Source organism: Equus caballus, chromosome 6 (assembly GCF_041296265.1).
Source record: "Equus caballus isolate H_3958 breed thoroughbred chromosome 6, TB-T2T, whole genome shotgun sequence".
Taxonomy (NCBI): domain Eukaryota; kingdom Metazoa; phylum Chordata; class Mammalia; order Perissodactyla; family Equidae; genus Equus; species Equus caballus.
The window spans coordinates 17904473-17922339 of NC_091689.1; the positions used below are offsets into that span (position 1 = coordinate 17904473).

A 17867-nucleotide genomic window follows, 5' to 3' on the forward strand; every position below is an offset into this window, starting at 1 on the left:
GCCTATGTTTGTCTTTAAAGCTGACATGTGTTTCCTGGAGGCAGCATATTGTTGCATGTTGTTTTTTAAGCCATCCTGCCGCTCTGTGTCTTTTGATTGTAGAATTCAATCCATTTACATTTAGAGTGATTATTGATATATAAGGGCTTAATACTGCCATTTTATGTCTTGTTTTTCAGTTGTTCTATATTTCCATTGTTTCTTTCCCCTGGTATTTCCGACTGCCATTTCAATTTGGTGGTTTTCTCAGTTTTCTCTTCATTTATGATTTGTGACTCTGCTCTGATTTTTTGTATTGTGTTTACCTTGAGGTTTCTATAAAAGATCTCATAGATGAGCTAGTCCATTTTCTGACAGCCTCTTCTCTCCATTAGCCTAAGCAAGTTTCATCCCTCTCCCTTCTCCTTCAGAGTTATTGTTGTAACAAATTATTCTTTTTTGTGTTTTGATTTTGTGGACTAAATTGAAGTGTTTATGGTAATTTTTAATGTTTTCTTTCCCTTTATCTTTTATGTTATAATTAAGTGTTTGCTAACCTATTCTTATAGAGAGCTGCAATTTTCTGACTTTGTCTATTTATCTCCTTGCTCAAGGTTTTGTAAACCTTTGCTTTTTTGTTTCAGGTAGGAGAGCTCCTTTCATCATTTCTTCTAAGGCAGGTCTAGTGGCAATGAACTTCCTCAGCTTTTGCTTATCTGGGAGAGTTTTTATTTCTCCATTATATTTGAAGGATAATTTCACTGGATAGAGTATTCTTGGCTGATGGTTTTTGTCTTTTAGTATTTTTAATATATCATTCCATTCACCCCTAGCCTGTTAGGTTTCTACTGAGAAATATGCTGAACACCTGATAGTGGTTCCTTTGTAGGTTATTTTCTTCTTCCTTTCTGCCTTTAATATTTTTTCTTTGTCATTGAGTTTTGACGATTTTAATATTGTTATGTCTTGGAGAAGGTCCTTTTTGCATTGATGTAATTAGGAGTTCTATTGGCTTCATGTACTTGTATGTCCAGTTCTTTCCCCATGTTTGGGAAGTTCTCAGCTATTAGTTCTTTGAAGAAGCTCTCTGGTCGTTTCCCCCTCTCCTCTCCCTCTGGGATACCTATAACCCTTAGGCTACTTTTCCTAATTGAGTCTAATATTTCTCAAATAATTTCTTCATTTAAAAAAAAATCTTAGTTCTCTCTCCTCCTGCACCAGAAGCATATCTAGGTTTCTATCTTCAAGGTCACCAATTCTCTCTTCCATAAGATCTACTCTATTTTTTATGCTTTCTACGTTATTTTTTATCTCATTCATTGTGTTCTTCATACCAAGAATTTCTGTTTGGCTTTATTTTTCAGAGCTTCAACCTCTGGTGAAGTATTCCTTCTGTTCAGTAACTTTATTCCTGGGCTCCTTAAACTCATTCCTTGTGAGTCATTGAGTTTCTTTCTGATAGCTTTTTTGAATTCTCTGTCAGATTGTAGTCTTCTGTGACTTCAGGTTTGGTTTCTGGAGAGAGTCATTTTCCTTCTGTTCTTCAGTGTTACTGTAGGTCTTCATGCTGTTTGATGAGTTGATCCTCTGCTGGTACATTTGTGATAGTAATCACCTTTACTTATTTGGGTACAGCTTTGGTTACTTTGGTTCTGGTCACCTGGGTCTTGTATTCTTCCATCTGCTCTCTGTGGTCTCTGATGCTGCTGTCCAGTTCACCACCTGTACTGCTGTTTCTGGGTTGTCTTGGGGTGCTTGTTGCAGTTGTCACTGTCATTGGTGGGAGACTGGGGACCCGGGGACTTGCATATAGACCCCACTGCTGGTGAAGCTGGTGTTGGGATTGCCGCCACTGGGGGCTGCGTCATTGGTTCTGCTGTGGTTCTTGTTGCTTCTGGTCACAAATTTCACCTGCCACCAAGGCGGGGTGCAAGGGCTGTGTTTTCTTTTCCCACCCTATCTGCTCATAGCTATGCCAGTCGGCCACTCTGCGTTTGTGTGGCCTGGGTTGCAGCTACATGGCAGGCTCAGCAAGATGAGCCTCTGCCATTTGGTGGGCAGCATTCATGCCAGTGAGGCCACCACAGCAATGTGGGTGTTCCCATAGGCTGGGCTACCACTGCTCCACAAGCATTCACATGTAGGCCAGGCTGCCCCCACTTCCACTCACAGTCTTGCTAGCTGCAGTGTGAGGATCCACAACCTAGATCACTGCCACTGGGGAGGGAGATGGTGCCATTTCCACTGCTCCCTGGGGGTCCAGTCCACCTGCTTTCAGGTGTATAGCTGCATGGATCTCTCAGGCATCCTCTTGTGCTGTGTAGGGAATCCTCTGTTGTTAGTGGATGTCTGTTTAGTTGTAACTTAGAGGGGAGAGACAAAGGGGACACTTCACTCCACCATGATGCTGATGTCACTCTGCTTCCACTATATTGATGACTGTATTGATAGGGGTTCTCCAGAGAAACAGATCTAATAGTTCCAGAAGCAGAACCATATATGTCTATGGGGAGGACTTATTATGTGGAATTACCTTATGTGATTATGGAGGCTGAGAAGTCCCACAATATACCATCTGCAAGCCAGAGACCCAGTAAACTGAGGTGTAATTCCAGCCCAAGTCTGGAGGCCCAAGAACCAAAGGAGCCGATGGTATAAATCCCAGTGCAAGAGCAGTAGGAGACCCATGTCCCAGGTCAACAGGGCAGGCGTGAAAAGAACAAATTTCCTTTTCTCCACTCTTTGACCTACTCAGGCTCTTGACAGACTGGGTGATGCCCACCCACATTGGGGAGGGCAATCTACTTTACTGATGCAAATGCTAATCTCATCCAGAAACATCCTCAAAGATATGCCCAGAAATAATGTTTAATCTGGGCCTCCCCCCCCCCCATGACCCAGTCAATTTGACACATGAAATTGACCATCACAGTGACTAGCTCTCATGAGCAAGAAGTGTTGAGTATTCTGAAAGCTGTACTAAGTCACATGCATTCCAGATGATGAGAAAGAAACCCTACAAAGACTCAGAGACATGCCATATAGGTTTTTAGGGGTTCAGGGTCTGCAGCAAATCAAGATATTCCCTCCAAAGCTCCAAGCTATTGTTCCTTGCATCTCCTACTCCTAAGAAGCACAATGCTTGAGAGTCCTCTCCAGGTAAGGTGAATATGCATGGTTGACAACTTGATGAAAATGATTCTAGGCTTTGTAATGTGCATAGAGGGGGAGGGCACAGGGGAATGATTATACCATTTTAATAATAAAATGGATTCTAATCATTGTTTTCCACTTAATAGTATATAATGGCCATTGTTAAATGTCAGTAAATACAGTTCTATATCATCCCTATATAGCTTTTATTTTTCATCAGGTCTCCATTGCACTTGGCTCCTATTGATTACTTTGGTGTTGTGAACAATGCTAATTTGTTCTGAGAGACAGCAGAGCCTAGAGGACAGAGAACAGGCCCTGCAGTTAGTCTGTGTAGGTGGAAACCCAGCTCCCCATGTACTGGCTGTGTGTCCTTGGGGAAGTTACCTACCCTCCCTCATGCAGTGGTTTCATCTATAAAATGGAGATACTAGAAGTACCTAGTTCACTGGATCATTGTTAGGATTAATGAGTTAATATTTGTTATGCACTTAGAAAGTGCCTGAACCTGAAAGCAATAAGGAAATAAGCTAAGAAAACTTACACACAAACGTCCTCGTATCAATTAGGGCTCTTTGCCAGCAAGACCAACTTTATCTAGATTAGCCGAAAAGAGACTTCACGGATGAGATGCACAGTGACTCACAGAAAGGATAAAAGGGTGGCCACTGAGACCGCAAACAGCCCCAAAACCAGAGAGGGAACCAGAGCAACTCCAGGAATTCACATCAGGAACAACTGAGTCATCTCATTAAGGAGCTGCCACAGAATGAATGTTATGCAACGGGTTTTTTTAACTCCTTAACAAACATCACTCCAGAGTCCAACTCCCCAAAGAGAGTCCGGCTGGCCTGGCTTGTTCAAGGGCCAGCGTCTTGATCAGCAGTCTCTCTACTCCTGCACACAAAGGGGAAAAGTCATCCAGCCAAAGAGATCCGAAGTCTGTTAGGAAAGGGAGGAGGAGGCTGGATGCCCAAGGAAACATGCTGATGTATGGAACCCACCCGGGGGTCTTCCAGAGGTGGGACCTGCTATCTAACAGGAGGAATGGGGCCAAGAGTCCAAGCCCAGCCATAGGGACCTCGGAGCCTGGGGGTTCCTTCATGGAGCAGGTTGACTGTGTTCCCACTGCTCTGTGCTGTGGAGATAAAGGCTGAGTTGGTCATCATTCTAGAAGGGAGGGCATCCACCCCATCCCACTGGACAGCCAAGGGCAAGGAAGGTCACTAAGCCTATCACCCTTGTCAGCCCTGTTTACCAGGACTCAGATGTGGGCTGTTTCTTGCGATGCTGGGCTGCTGGGCTGTGGTCTTAGCTAAGAGAGTGTGCCTGTGTCTGGGAGCAGCAGGAGGGCCTGGTGCCCCTGATGTCCTGGGGCTCTTGGTAACAACCCCTCAGCCTGAATCTCCCAGTGCGGCTCCTCTGGACGTCAGCACACGCCCTGCTCTGCTGTGCTGGAGAGAAGCGCCTTCTGCCTGGGAGGAGGGGACTGGACCTCCCCACGCTCTCCGTGTAAACTGGGTGGGGAGATGACTCTGAAATGCTTCATAAGGCCCCAGATCAGAGTCCAGGAACCGAAACTGTCTGGTTTTGTTTCCTATTAGGCCGAGCTCTCACTCACACACACACAGTTGGGTGGACTTTCTTCTCCAGTTACATGTATACGGAAGTTAAAGCAGGAAGGAGGCAGAGGGAAAGCTGTGGCCCTAATCCTTTGGAAAGAGACAGATGTATAGACAAGTCCTTGAAGCAAAAACCAGGTTCAATGCTGACTGCTCACTACTCTCCTTTAACAAAAAATATTTATGTATTTTTAGGCTACTTGGCAACAACTCATATGTCTCATCTGTATAGAATGTTGTAAGTATTAACTCCAACTGAAATTCTAGAATAATCTGTGTCTTTTCGCCAGGCATATTATTTGCTTTTATTTTGTTTCTTGAAATAAGCCCACTCTAAATAGGTGTGTATTTGTGCTCCCATGAGCACAAAAGTACAAACTGCGCGTAGTTCCGGCTTGTGCATCTCCTGATGAAGGTGTGCTTTCTGTTTGATCCACTGCACAGTAGCTTCTTTCTTCCTTGAGCAGGGGGTCAGGGGGCTCCGGAACCACTGGGGTCTCCAGAAGCAGGGCTGGGTATGGGAGTGACGGGGCTGGTCTGCTGCTTAGGGGTGAGGACAAAGAGCTCTGCTTTAGATGCGCAGGAGCGAGCCCCTAACCAACCGGCCTCTCACAGAAACTCTGGACCATTCTCAAAGAACAACTGTCTGGGGCTTCTGGAAAGGGAACAAGAGCAGGCTGACTTTGGAGGAAAGTCAAAACTCAGGGGAAGCAGCCAGAGTGAAATGTTCCCTGTTTATTATAAGCCCGGCTCTGAGAGCAGCCCCAGACTAGTATGGGGAGACCCAAACTTTGGCAGAAAGCCCACCTTCTTTCCGGTCAGCAGAGCCAGGGAAGAAGCCCAAGGCTTTACAGGGAGCAAGGGTGGGGGGAATCCCAGAAAGGAGATAGTCACAGAGGAACCCCAATTTCTGTGTATAACCCTCCATGTCTCCTCCACTTGAGTTCCAAACCGAGTGACAGGAAAAAGGTGAGACAGATGGGGATCAAAATACCAACTTTCTTCCTGATAAAAGAGGGATTGGGGGTCGTGGTTTAGATGTGTAACAAAAAAGGGATCCTTAAAACTGAACCCCAGAACTGGGCTTACGCACATGGCCTCAGGCTGCTCCAATCAACCACAGCCCCGCAGGCCCCTGTCCCTGTGCACTTGACCTTGGAGGAGCCGACAGAGCCCTGGCCTCTCTAGGCAGGATGAGCCCAGGGAGACCCACCAAGGAGCAGACTCACACCTTCCACTGGACCCCCAAGCAGAGAGTCTCCCCAGGGAGGAGAGGAGGCAGGGGGACCAGGCGAGTCCCGCTGATTGATGTGCCACCCCCGGAAGGGGACATTGCAGTGGGGCCTGGGTGTCCCCACTTAGGTCCCAGCCACCACGGTCCCTTCCGTTTCTGCATCCACGCAGGGTACCCAGGGTCTGGTCCTCTTGCCCCAGTGGCTGCTGTTGCTGCTGCTGCCACTTCCTCAGGTCTTTCAATTCTCAGGTCCAGGATGCTACTGCTTCATCTCAGGGACAAACCTCCAGTCCCCACAGGGCTCTCCCAGGGTGCAGACTCAGCCCCACTACTGAATCTGAGAGGAAGCTGCTCCGAGTGAAGCTGATGAAGTCTGTCCCCTTGGTCAGTCCTCCGCCCCCTGGTCCCTCCTCAATTTCGGCCTCTCTTGCTTTCCAGGTTTCAGGTCCCAGAGCCCAGCTACTCCTATGACAGCAAAAGTGGTCTCTGTTCTCAGTGCTCCTTGTAGCCGTGGAGAATGCCTCAAACATCCCCTTATTTCCCTTAAGTCAGTCCAGCAGGACTTTTAGGAGTTCCACCTGCTTCTTAAGTTGGCTCTGTCCTTTCCTTAACCCAGGCAGGCCTGACACTGTTTCCTGGTCAAAGAAACTTTGCTTTCCCCACAGAGGCCTCCTGATTCCTCATAAACCACCGCTGCTCTTGCAGAGCGTGGTGCGTGCCCAGCTTTCTCCAGCCCCAAAGGAGCATCTCCCCCCCTTCAGCCAGGAGCAGCCCCAGCGTGGGAGTGCCCACCCCAGGAGGGCGGGTGTCTGCAGATTTCCCACCCAGCCAGCTCCTAGTTGGCATCTTGGTGACCCTAAGCAGACCCATGGAAAAGCTGGCACATTTATGCCAACACGCAGCACTATGGGTGCCTGGGTCAGCCTGCTGCCCAGGGACAGAGAAGGAGAGAGACGGGATACTGGAAAAGTATGGTGTCATCTGTGCCAGGCTGTGTCTGGGCCACATGCCCCATGGAGGCCAGGAGCAGAGGACAGTTGTACCCAACAGAGGTTTAGCTTACCAGCCCTTCCACTCCACAGAGTGAGAGGGGGAGAGAGAGAGAGGTCCAGGTGTGTGTAGCAACTGGAACACACAGGCCTTGCCCACAGGTAAAGACGTCTCATCAGTGTCCTGGAATCTGTTCCAACCAGGTTGATGTCCACTCCTTTGGGAGTAAGAAAGAACGGAAGTGAAGAGAGGGAAGAAAACTTGCCCTGTATCTTCAAATGTAATTGGGAGAGCCCTTATTAACAGCCAGAGGAAGCAGGATTCAGCGGAACGTAACGTGGAAACCATCGCCCTAGATGATGCGTGCTTCTCCAGCTTTGTGTCTGCATGCTGGGACCTAACTCGGTCAGGTCCAGGCTCTCCCACTGGCCAGAGAGATTGAAGTTCCTGTCTTTCCCTCTCCCTCAGCCACGTCGATAAGGGGAAGGGGCAGGCACAGAGTTCTCCCCACCCCATGTAAACTGACACCCTCTCAGAAGGCAGAAGCAACTGAGGCAGGCGGGGGGGAGGCGGGGGGCGGGGGGGAGGCGGGGGGCGGGGGGGGAGGCGGGGGGCGGGGGGGGAGGCGGGGGGCGGGGGGGAGTCCACACACAGGTTTTTGGTGTTTCTTCAGGAACAAGTGACTCCTGGGGGCTGGCCCGGCTCCTCCTTCCCAGGCCCTCCAGGCCCTGACAGTCACTGCTCATCCTCCATTCCCGCTGCCACGTCATGACTAATGCTGGCTGAGCGCACGGTGAAGCTGCGGGAGGAGGGAGACACCGTCTGTACTGCACGCTGAGATGCTTTCACTTTTGTTTTCCCCATTTGGGCGGAGCTCTCTCTGGCTGAGTCGGTTTACAGATTTCTCGCAGGATTTCTTCTGGGGATGCTGGAGTGATCGGACGCCAAGCTCCAGGTCCAGGCAGGGCCCGGGGGCGGGAAGATGGCCGGTGCCGGCAGCGACTTCAGCGCCAGGTCAGTCTTTACCCCGCTTTCGTTTACCTTTCTCTCTGGCCGCGCTGCTGCTTCAGAGGCTGCTGTTTAGACACTAAACTAAACCTGTTCTCTAGACCTGCTTTACAAGAACGCTCACGTGCAATATAATGAAATGCAGGCACATGTAATGAGGACATCGGAGTTTAAAACTGCAGCAGGCCGCCTGCTGGTGTGAGTCCGGTTGCCACAAGGCACGTGACTTTGTTGTTTTATAACTACCGCTCAGCTGTCGAGCCTATCTGAAGTCAGCTGTCCTTTATGAGGCTTTGTGGCAGGATTTCTTCTTCCTCGCGACCTCTGAATCCTCTCATTTTCCTCAAACCTCCTCCACCTTCACATCGGTCATTTCAAGGAAGGGAGTTTAGAGAATATAAAATTCAGGGTAAACCCCTGACTTCTTTTCAAACACTGGGTGCTGGGGTCTCGTACCTGTTCCCTGCGCCAGCCTCGGTCTGCTCCGGGCCTGTTCGTGTCTCTGGCTGGGAGTCTGGGCTCTTCCTCCACTGATCTTGATGGAAGAAAGTAAAAGGAAGAGAAAGGCCCAAGATGCCAAAGACTAGTGCAGGCTGGGTGTTTTCATTTTTACTTTGATTTTTTGTTCTAAAACGGGTTATACTTCTGACAAGGAAAATGGTAGAAATCTTATCTTTTTCTCTAGTATTGGCTGATAAATAACATTACTTAATATTTTTAATCTATTGATTTTTTAATACAACAGAAATGCATTACTTTCTTGTTCATAAAATTTCAAGTGACATGGAAGTATATAGAGGGAAAAATCTTGTTCACCACCCACCCCCCAGCAGCTTCCACACCTCGTCCTGCTAAGGGTTGTAGGCATAACCTTCTTGATCTTATCTATTCATTTCCATATATAGCTCATTTTCCTAAATACATAATTTGTGTGCTTGTATTTAATAAATGGGACTATATTGTATATGCTGTTCTGCATTTTACATTTTCGCTTATTTTAATATTAAAAATATTCAAGATCTTTTCACTTTAATAAACATATTGATCCACCTCATTCTTTGAACAGCTACGTACTTCTCTGTGGAATCAATACAACATCATTTTTACAGCATATCCCCCTCTATTGACTGACATTTGTTATCTTCAATTGTTCACTTTTACCAAAAAGCTGTCGTAATAGCGATTATATATTTGTTTGTGTTTACGCACATATATGTGTTCGTCTTGTGTTAAAAACCAAAATGTGGAATTGTTGAGACAAAGAGTACTAATATGTAATTGTTCATAGATCATTCAAAGTTGCCTTCCTAGTAGCTGAACCAATACAATCCCCCCCTCAATGACAAATGAGACAAGTCCTCTCCCCATACTCATTTTTGCAAAAGTGGTAGATAAAGAGATGCATCTTGCTAATTTGCATTTTCTAACTACTTGGGTGGTTGAACACATTTTCGTGTCTATTGGCCATTTAAATTTCCTCTTCTGTGAATTGGTGTTTTATTTTTTGCCAGTGTTAGTCAGTTGATGTGATTGTCCTGTCTTTAATGATAAGGGAGAATTTACTACATTTTCTGAAAGTTATCAATATACTTTCCTTGTCTTTTAATTTTGCTTCTGGTGACTTCAATCTTATTAAAGCTTGAAATTTAGAGTATAGACTTATTATAGTATTGATTTTATGAGGTAGATGCACTCTTTTTATGAATAAATAATGTGATGCAGAAAGTTATGAATAAATAAGGTGATGGAGAAAGATGATGAATTCCATGCACATTGTCTTTAAACACAGTTCTTGTGTTCTTCAGCGTGGCAGATTCGATTCTGTCTTTACTTCGGGGAAGGTTTCTTCTCTAATATCTCTGAAACCTTTCATTTTTCAATTTTGGGACAAAATAATTCTTCCACTGGCACAACTTTAGTCCTCACGGCTTTCATCTGCTCACTAATCTTTTCATCCCTTTTGTTTTTTGTTTTTTGTTCATAATGGGTGTCTCAAACTTTTCTTCCATGACAATTATTTAATTTTCAGTAGTTTTGTTTATCTCGTTATTTCTAATTTTTATAGAAGTTTATTGTGTTTATTTTAGGGGGCATCTTAATTTGTTTCTACAGCTCTGCAAGCTCCACTTTTTTTGGATATTTCTCAAACAATTACTTCATTTTTAATTTTTCTTTTAAAGATTTTTAATTTTTTTCCTTTTTCTCCCCAAAGACCCCAGGTACATAGTTGTATATTCTTCGTTGTGGGTCCTTCTAGTTGTGGCATGTGGGACGCTGCCTCAGCGTGGTTTGATGAGCAGTGCCATGTCCGCACCCAGGATTCGAACCAACGAAACACTGGGCCGCCTGCAGCGGAGCACGCGAACTTAACCACTCGGCCACGGGGCCAGCCCCCATTTTTAATTTTTTTTAGCTCATTATTTTTTAGCTCACTAATTGTGTTCTTCATATCTAGAATTTCTATTTGGTTTTTTTTCTTAGAGTTTCAATCTCTTGGTGAAGTATTCCTTCTGCTCATTAATTTTATTCATGAGCTCACTGAACTGTCTTTCTGAGTTTTCCTGTAACTCATTAAGTTTTTTTATGACAACTATTTGGACTTCTCTGTCATTTAGGTTGTAAATTTCCGTGACTTCAGGGTTGGTTTCTGGAGATGCCATTTTCCTTCTACTCTGAAGTGTTACTGTAGTTTTTCGTGGTGTTTGATGAACTGATCCTTTCCCAGACATTTGTGATAGTGTCAGGCCACAGATTCTACCTGCCACTGCTGGGGGGGTAGGAATCGTGTTTTCTTATCCCACTCTGTCTGCTGGAAGCTGTTCCAGTATGGCTGGTCTGCATTTGTGTTCTGGCCACAGCTGCTTGGCAGCTGACTCACGCACTGGCGGGTGGGGCCTCTGTGCTCTGTTGATGGATTGCTCTGGTGTGGGACTGCTGCGTTTGGCAGGGGACCAGCCCAGCTGGTGCACTAGGTGGGAGAGGATGGGCACTTTCCTCCACCTGCCCAGGCTGGCTGTGCACTCACAGGCGATTTGGCTGAGCTGCTGTGCTTGATGGGGGCTCCTTCACGGGGGCTGAGCCACACTACTCAGTGAGGAGCGTTTCCATGAGTGTGACCACACCGGCATAGGGGGCGCTCCCGTGGGCCGGGCTGCCACTCTGAAAGTGTTCACATGGAGGCTAGGCTGCCCCCACCTCCTCTTACAGTCACGTACAGCCACCATGTGAGGACTCATGACCTAGATCGCTGCCACTGGGAAGGGGAAGGGTCTGCTCACCTAGTTCCACTGCTTCCTGAGGATCCAGTCCCCCCACCTTCAGATGTATTACTGCGTGGATCTCTAAGACATCCTATCGTGCTGTGTAGGGAACCCTCTGTTGGTTAATGAACGTCCGTTTAGTTGTAACTTAGAGGAGAGACAAAGGGAACAACTCACTCTGCCATGATGCTGATGGATTACTTGGGTGGTTGAATACACTTTTGTGTCCATGAGGGTACTATTTTATACAGGATTTCATGGGAGGACTTAGTGAGGGGTTGATATTTGATGAGAGCCCTGAGTAAATTGATAAAAAGCACCAAACAGATTTCCAAAGAAATCATATTCTAAGCAGAAGAAACAGCCAATGAAGGGTCAGGTATAGAAACATACTTGGACTATCTGAAGAAACCTAGGAGGTTAGGGTGCCAAAGGGCAATGATCTAAAAGAGGATGGGTAGGAAATGAGGTTGGAGAGTTAGCAAGAGATAGTCATGTAGTTTCTTGTAGGTCATGGTCAAGACTGTATTCAAAATGAAATGGGGAGCCGATGAAGGTTTTCAGTAGAGTGAAATGATCTGATTTCAGTTTTTAAAACATCTTTGCTTATATTTGGTGTTTGGAGAACAGCTGCAGTGTGGCAAGAGTGGAAGCAGGGAGGCTGGTGAGTACCTATTGCAATAGTCCAAGCAGGAGATGATGGTGGCTGAGACCAGGTTGGGGCAATGGATGTAAAGAAAAGGGATGGGATGCTGGATCGAATTCTAGGTAAAGCCAGGGGAAATTGCAGATGGATTAAATGCTAGGTGTGAGATAAAAAGACATGTCGTAGAAGACTCCAAAGGTTTTTTCCAAAGAAATTGAAGGATAGAGTTGCCATTTGCCTAGATGGCAATATTCTGTAGTGATAAAGAACCTGAACTTTAGTCCAAAGCTTCATTCTGTTTTTTTAACAGTTATGTAGCTCTTGGAAAATTGCTTAACATCTCTGTGCCTTGGTTTCTTCATCTGTAAAATGGGATAGTAATAGCATGTACCTCATAGGTGCTGTCAGGATTTGATGGGTTAATATATGTAAGTGCTTGGAATGACATTTAGCATTTAATAAGTGTTATATGTATTTGCTAAGTCCTTTACATGGAAAAACTAGAGAATGAGCAGGTTTCAAGAGGTGAAGAATCAAGAGATTAGTTATCAGTTCTTGCCTGGCTGAGTGTGAAAAGCCTACTAGTGTCATCAAAGTGGAGATGGTTGAATATAAATCTGGAGTCCAGGGAAGAGACGTAAGGTAGAGATGCACATTTGGGGATTTTCCATGTGAGGGTGATATTCAAAACTATGGGAATAGATGAGATTACTTAAGAAGGGAGCACAGATAGGAAAGAGATCAAAGGACTGGCCCTGAGGTGGTCCGATGTGTGCAGGAAGAGCAGAAGAAATAGCCAAGGAGGTACCAGGAAAGCCACAAAGTCATGGCATAGCATCTCAGATGCCAAGTGAAGAAAACATTTCCAGAAGGAAGAAGTCAACGATGACATCAGTGAGGCTGAGGGAGGGAGGAAGAGGTGGATTGAGAATTAGCCTTTGAATTGGAAGTAATACCTTCTTTTATGAGTTAAAATTAAATTTTTAATAAACATAATTAGGCTTACATTGTTCTCAATGTCTGGAGTTATTTGGTATCTTTTCCTAAGCTAAAAACTGGAACTTAATTTTATTTCTCTCCTCCTTCTTCCTATTCCCTCCATAAAGTTTTTGGTCACTATAGTCTGAAAATATCTTCATTTCACTTTCATACATGAATGAGTATTTGTGTGTCTTTAGAATTAAGGTTCATAATTATTTTTTGCTTAAAAATTTGGACATTTTTCTTTCATTGTCTTCCTCCGCTCAGTATTGCATATGAAAACTGAAACTTCCATCAGATTTTCATCCCTTTGTAAGTTGCTTTTACTTTCTGGAACCTTTATGATTTGTTTGTTATCCTCAATGTTCTACATTTTCACTATGATATATCTAGTTAGGTTTTAAATACTCATTCTCTGCACTTCATGTGACATTTTAATTAAGGTTCTAGCTGCCATACTGAGACATTTTTTTCCCTCCTTTTATTTGATTTCCTTGTTTCGTTTTTTTCTCTTCTCTCTTCCTGGAATTCCCATTGACAGAATGTTGAAACATCAGATTATGCAATGTTTCTTAATTTTTTCACATTTTCCATACGTTTTATTTTCTTGCATTCCAGAAAGAAAACGTGGTTAACCAACTTACTCTTGAACTGAGGCCGTTCAGCTATTAACACTCCTACCTTTGCTTTTTTAAATAGCTTTAATGAGGTATAATTTACATGCTATAAAATTTACCTGTTTTAACTGTACAATGCAATGACTTTTAGTAAATTTATAGAGTTCTGCAACCATAACCACAATCCAAAGTTACAACATTTTTATCATCTCAAAAAGTTCACTCATGGCTGTTTACTGTCAATTCCTATTTCTATCCTACAGCCCCAAGTAACCACTAATCTACTTTCTGATTCTGTAGATTGCCTTTTTCTGGACATTTCATATAGATGGAGTCCATACGTTATGTGGTCTTTTGCATCTAGTTTTTTTCACTGAGCATGTTTTCGAGGTTCATCCATGTTGTACATATATTAGTATTTCGTTCCTTTTATTGCTGAATAGTATTCCATTGGATGGATCCACCACATTTTATTTTTTCATTCACCAGTTGATGGATATTTGGATTGTTTCCATTTTTTGGCTATTATGGAAAATGCTGCCATAAATATTTGTATTTGTATACAAGTCTTTGTGTGGACATATGTTTTCATTTCTAGATAGATCCGTGGAGGAGAATTGTTGGGGTCATATGGTAACACTATGTTTAACTTTTTAAGAAACTATCTTACAGGGTTTCTGAAGGACCCCTTTACATTCCTTCCAGCAATGTATAAGGGCTCTAGGTTTTTCACAATCTTGCTAATACTTATCTTATATCTTTGTAGCCATTTCGGTGGGTATGCATTGGTATCTCATTATGGTTTTAATTGCTTTTTCCCTAATGACTAATGATGTTCGGCATCTTTTCATGTGTTTATTACCTTCTACTTATCTCTTTGGAGATTTATCTATTCAAATCATTTGCTCATTTTTTAATTGGGTTGTTTGTCTTCTTACTGAGCTGAAAGAATTCTTCATACATCTGGATGTGTCATTCACTAGAAATATGATTGGCTAATATTTTCTCCAAGACTGTGACTAGTATTTTCATTTTCTTAATGGTATCTTTTGAAGCACAAAAGATTACATATTTTTAATTTCAATTTATTCTTTTATGGATCATACTTTTGGTGTTGTAGCTACCTTTTTGTATAACCCAAAGTCGTAAATATTTTCTCCTATGTATACTTTGAAAAGTTTTATCATTTTCATTCTTTCACAGGACCAGCTACATAATTTGTGAGATTCAGTGAAAAATGAAAGTGAGAGACCCTTGTTCACAAATCATTAAGAATTTCAAAACCATGAAAGCAGAGCATTAAACCAAGCACAGGATGTATGCCCATCAAGCTGGCCCTGCTCTCACATTTAGGGCTATGATCCATTTTGAGTTGATATTTTTTTAAGGTGTGAGGTAAAGGTATAAAGTAATCTTTTTGCGTATGGTTATCCTATTGTCCTAGAACCCCTTGTTGAAAAGTCTATCTTTGGCAGCTCTTACTGCCCCTGTGTCCTGTCCCCATGCCTGCAGCTCTTCACTGCCCATGGTCCTGTCCCCATGCCTGCAGCTTTTACTACCCATGGGTCCTGTCCCCATGCCTGCAGCTCTTAATGCCCATGGATCCTGTCCCCATGCCTGCAGCTCTTTACTACCCATGGGTCCTGTCCCCATGCTATTCTCTAAATAAAAGAGCACTACTGCCAGACCTTGAGAGTCCAAGAAATCTTTCTTTTGACTCCTCGACTCACTGAGCCTGCATCATTTCTTCTGGTGGCCCATACGGGGGTCTTGCTTCATTGGCTTGTGAGCTTAAGTTCTGGTAAGTGCTCTTTTCTTCCTTGGGCCTTTCCCCTTTTCAAGGATGGATCTAAATTCACTTCTTCATCGGGAACTTTCTTGGACAGCAGTATGAATCCACGTTTGCTGCCCATGGCTACTCTATGGGGCAAACCGTGGCATTCAGCTTGAAGAGAGTCAGTACCTTAAGCCTCAGGGTGATGAAGAATGAATTAATCCATTCCTTCCTAATTCTACCTCTAATATATAAATTTTACATGGGCACGGGTCAACCACTTACGTCATTAGGACAGTCGCCAATCTCCAAGACTCCCATGGCAGGTTTCTTTTCCTAAGGCTGGATTGGCGTCCCTCCCTATGGCTCCTGACCACACTCCAAACCGCGGGAAAGTTCCAATCGGGACTCCAGGTCAAGAAAAGTACCAAACTTTAACCTTTAGTTGAGTGTGGGAACCCCTTCTTGGGAGAATGGCTACAGGATGCAGTTGGGTAGAATGTCCCCCAGACCGGCGGAAAATTCCTCACTGTTTTTCTCTTTTACCTCTGGGACCATTCACCAGGCACCTATTACTGCCAGGCATAACAGGGAAGGTATACAAGGGATACAATGCAGGGGGACGCCCCCATCACCCCTTACTATAGGGACCTCACGGGAGGAACAATGGGTAGGATGCTGCCCTAGGTTCAGGGGGGATTTTCAAGGCAATGGACCCTTTTCTTTTATCTCTCTTAGAGTTACAGTGGCCATTTTGGTCTCCTTTTGAGCTTTGCAACCGGGAAACAAAGAAATCTTTAAAGACTAAAAGGCCCTACCTCTGGGAGCCCCAACTTTGGGTTTCCAGGCCTGATCACCCTGGCGACCCCAAGTGGGGTGCCTTCTCTTGGCGGTTGACTCCTTGAATATTTTAGTCACCTACTGAGTCGGTTATGAGAGTAGGAGACCTGTAATTCATTCTGTGAACTGTCCTGCTGGGTTTGTGTGCCCCGGCACCGGAACTATTCTGTGACTCTTATCTTGATAACCCTCTAAAAGAGGCCATGAGTGCGAGGTCTGATCTCTTCTTTTCCTTTCTTTGTTTCATTCATCACCTCCTCTGTTGTCACCAAGCGGAGGTTAAGTTCAGGCTGGACCTGAGCAGAACCTGGACCTTCTGTAAAATCGAAAACTTGAAAACCTTTTTGCCAAGGACTTAACTCTCAACCCTGGCTCTGGGAGCCCCAGCCTCCAGCCAGTTCCAGGCCTTTGCCTCCTGCTTTCCTGCCTCACCTTGTGCTGGCTCAGGGACTAAGTGCCCCGGTTGAGCAGGACTTGATTAAATCTTATAACTATATCAATGCCCGCAGTTGGACTCTGCACCCTTTCTCCAGCCACAGTCAGTCGGACACTATGGGGAACGCCCTAAGCATCCCTGGAGACTCACCGCTCAAGTACATTCTAACTAATTAGAAACACTTTCAGTTGGATGGGTTATGCCCCAGAAACTCGAGCTGGGAGAAAACTTGAGGGGTTTCTCTGTGCCTTTATGATGCAGTTGAACAGGTAGAGCAACCTATAATGTCATTTGAGTAACAACCCAGTTTCTGAGAAATCAAAAGCAACTGTCCTTGGAAAATCCTTGTAAGGCTAGAAAAGCAGCTTTATAGGCATTCAGGTTCCACCCATTTCCCTTATCTCAAAGAGCTTGCAAATCCTCTGGGGACTACCTAGCCCATCATTAATTCCTAAGACTGAAGGAAAAACAAAAAGGCAGAGGAAGGAAAAAACGGCTGTAAGTGTACCCTTGCCAAAAAATCTAGCATCTTGAGTGTCTTCTCCACAAATATTGGTAAAGAGGCTCAAAACAAAATTTGGATTCGTAACTAGGGCGCTTTCTTTTATTGTACCTGATTCATGTCGGTAATTTTTAAAACAATAGCTGTGGAGATTCTGTGTATGTATGTCTATGGATGTTATATGTGTGATATTTTTACCTCCGGATGGTATGGCCAAAATTAAGAGCTCTGTTTAATTGGCTTAAAGTAAGCACTTACATAAATTCTAAATGTAGTAGAAATTAACCCAATGTCTTTCAAGTTAACGTGATGTGAATTAGCCTTTGGTAAATGAAAGCTTGTTTGTTTGTTTGTTTGATTGAAATAGTCTTGTTGTCAAAATTGTTGGTATTTGGATATGATTCAGGCATGCAGCCTGGGTTTACTAGTCAAATAAATTCATACCGTCTGTTAAATTCGTCAGCAAAATAATAGCTTTAGATGATGGCTAATTTTGTCTAATGTCTCATGAAGTTTTCGTGGGCAATGTGAACATAATTGTTGGAAACAAATGGTTTAAACAGATAAAAATGGATAAGAGTTTGTGGGTACAATAACTTTTATGGTTTGTATACTTGGGGAAAAAACAGCTTCCAGATTCTTTTTGGTAACAATCTTGAGTTTTGCCAAGTTAAGTTAAATGATAAAACTCTGAGTATCTGGGTCGTTTTTGGATTGGATAGAACACTGAAACCTTATTGCTAAATGTCTGTAAGTTATCTACTTTTGGCTTCTTGTTGCAGAGAGGCTAAAAGTCTTTGGGTCTATTACTGTAAAGTGGCGTGT

At 44.1% G+C, this 17867-nt stretch overlaps 1 protein-coding gene and 1 long non-coding RNA gene across 4 annotated transcripts in view; one reads left to right on the forward strand and one right to left on the reverse strand.

Moving 5' to 3' along the window:
• Positions 1-6319: 6319 nt before the first annotated feature.
• LOC138924743 (uncharacterized) lies at positions 6320-7784 on the reverse strand. Its single transcript, XR_011439859.1, has 3 exons — positions 7631-7784; positions 7052-7195; positions 6320-6453 (listed from the first exon to the last, which is right to left on the reverse strand). It is a non-coding gene; the product is annotated as an uncharacterized lncRNA (long non-coding RNA).
• A 66-nt stretch (positions 7785-7850) lies between these two features.
• The window catches only part of LOC100063634 (nuclear body protein SP140-like protein), a 59826-nt gene continuing 49809 nt past the window's right edge, over positions 7851-17867 (forward strand). For all 3 annotated transcript variants that reach the window (XM_005610680.4, XM_005610681.4, XM_070270639.1), the window contains exon 1: positions 7851-7992. In XM_005610680.4, the coding sequence (XP_005610737.2) occupies positions 7961-7992 (32 nt within the window). In that variant the 5' untranslated portion in view covers positions 7851-7960. The remainder of the gene's footprint in view (positions 7993-17867) is intronic.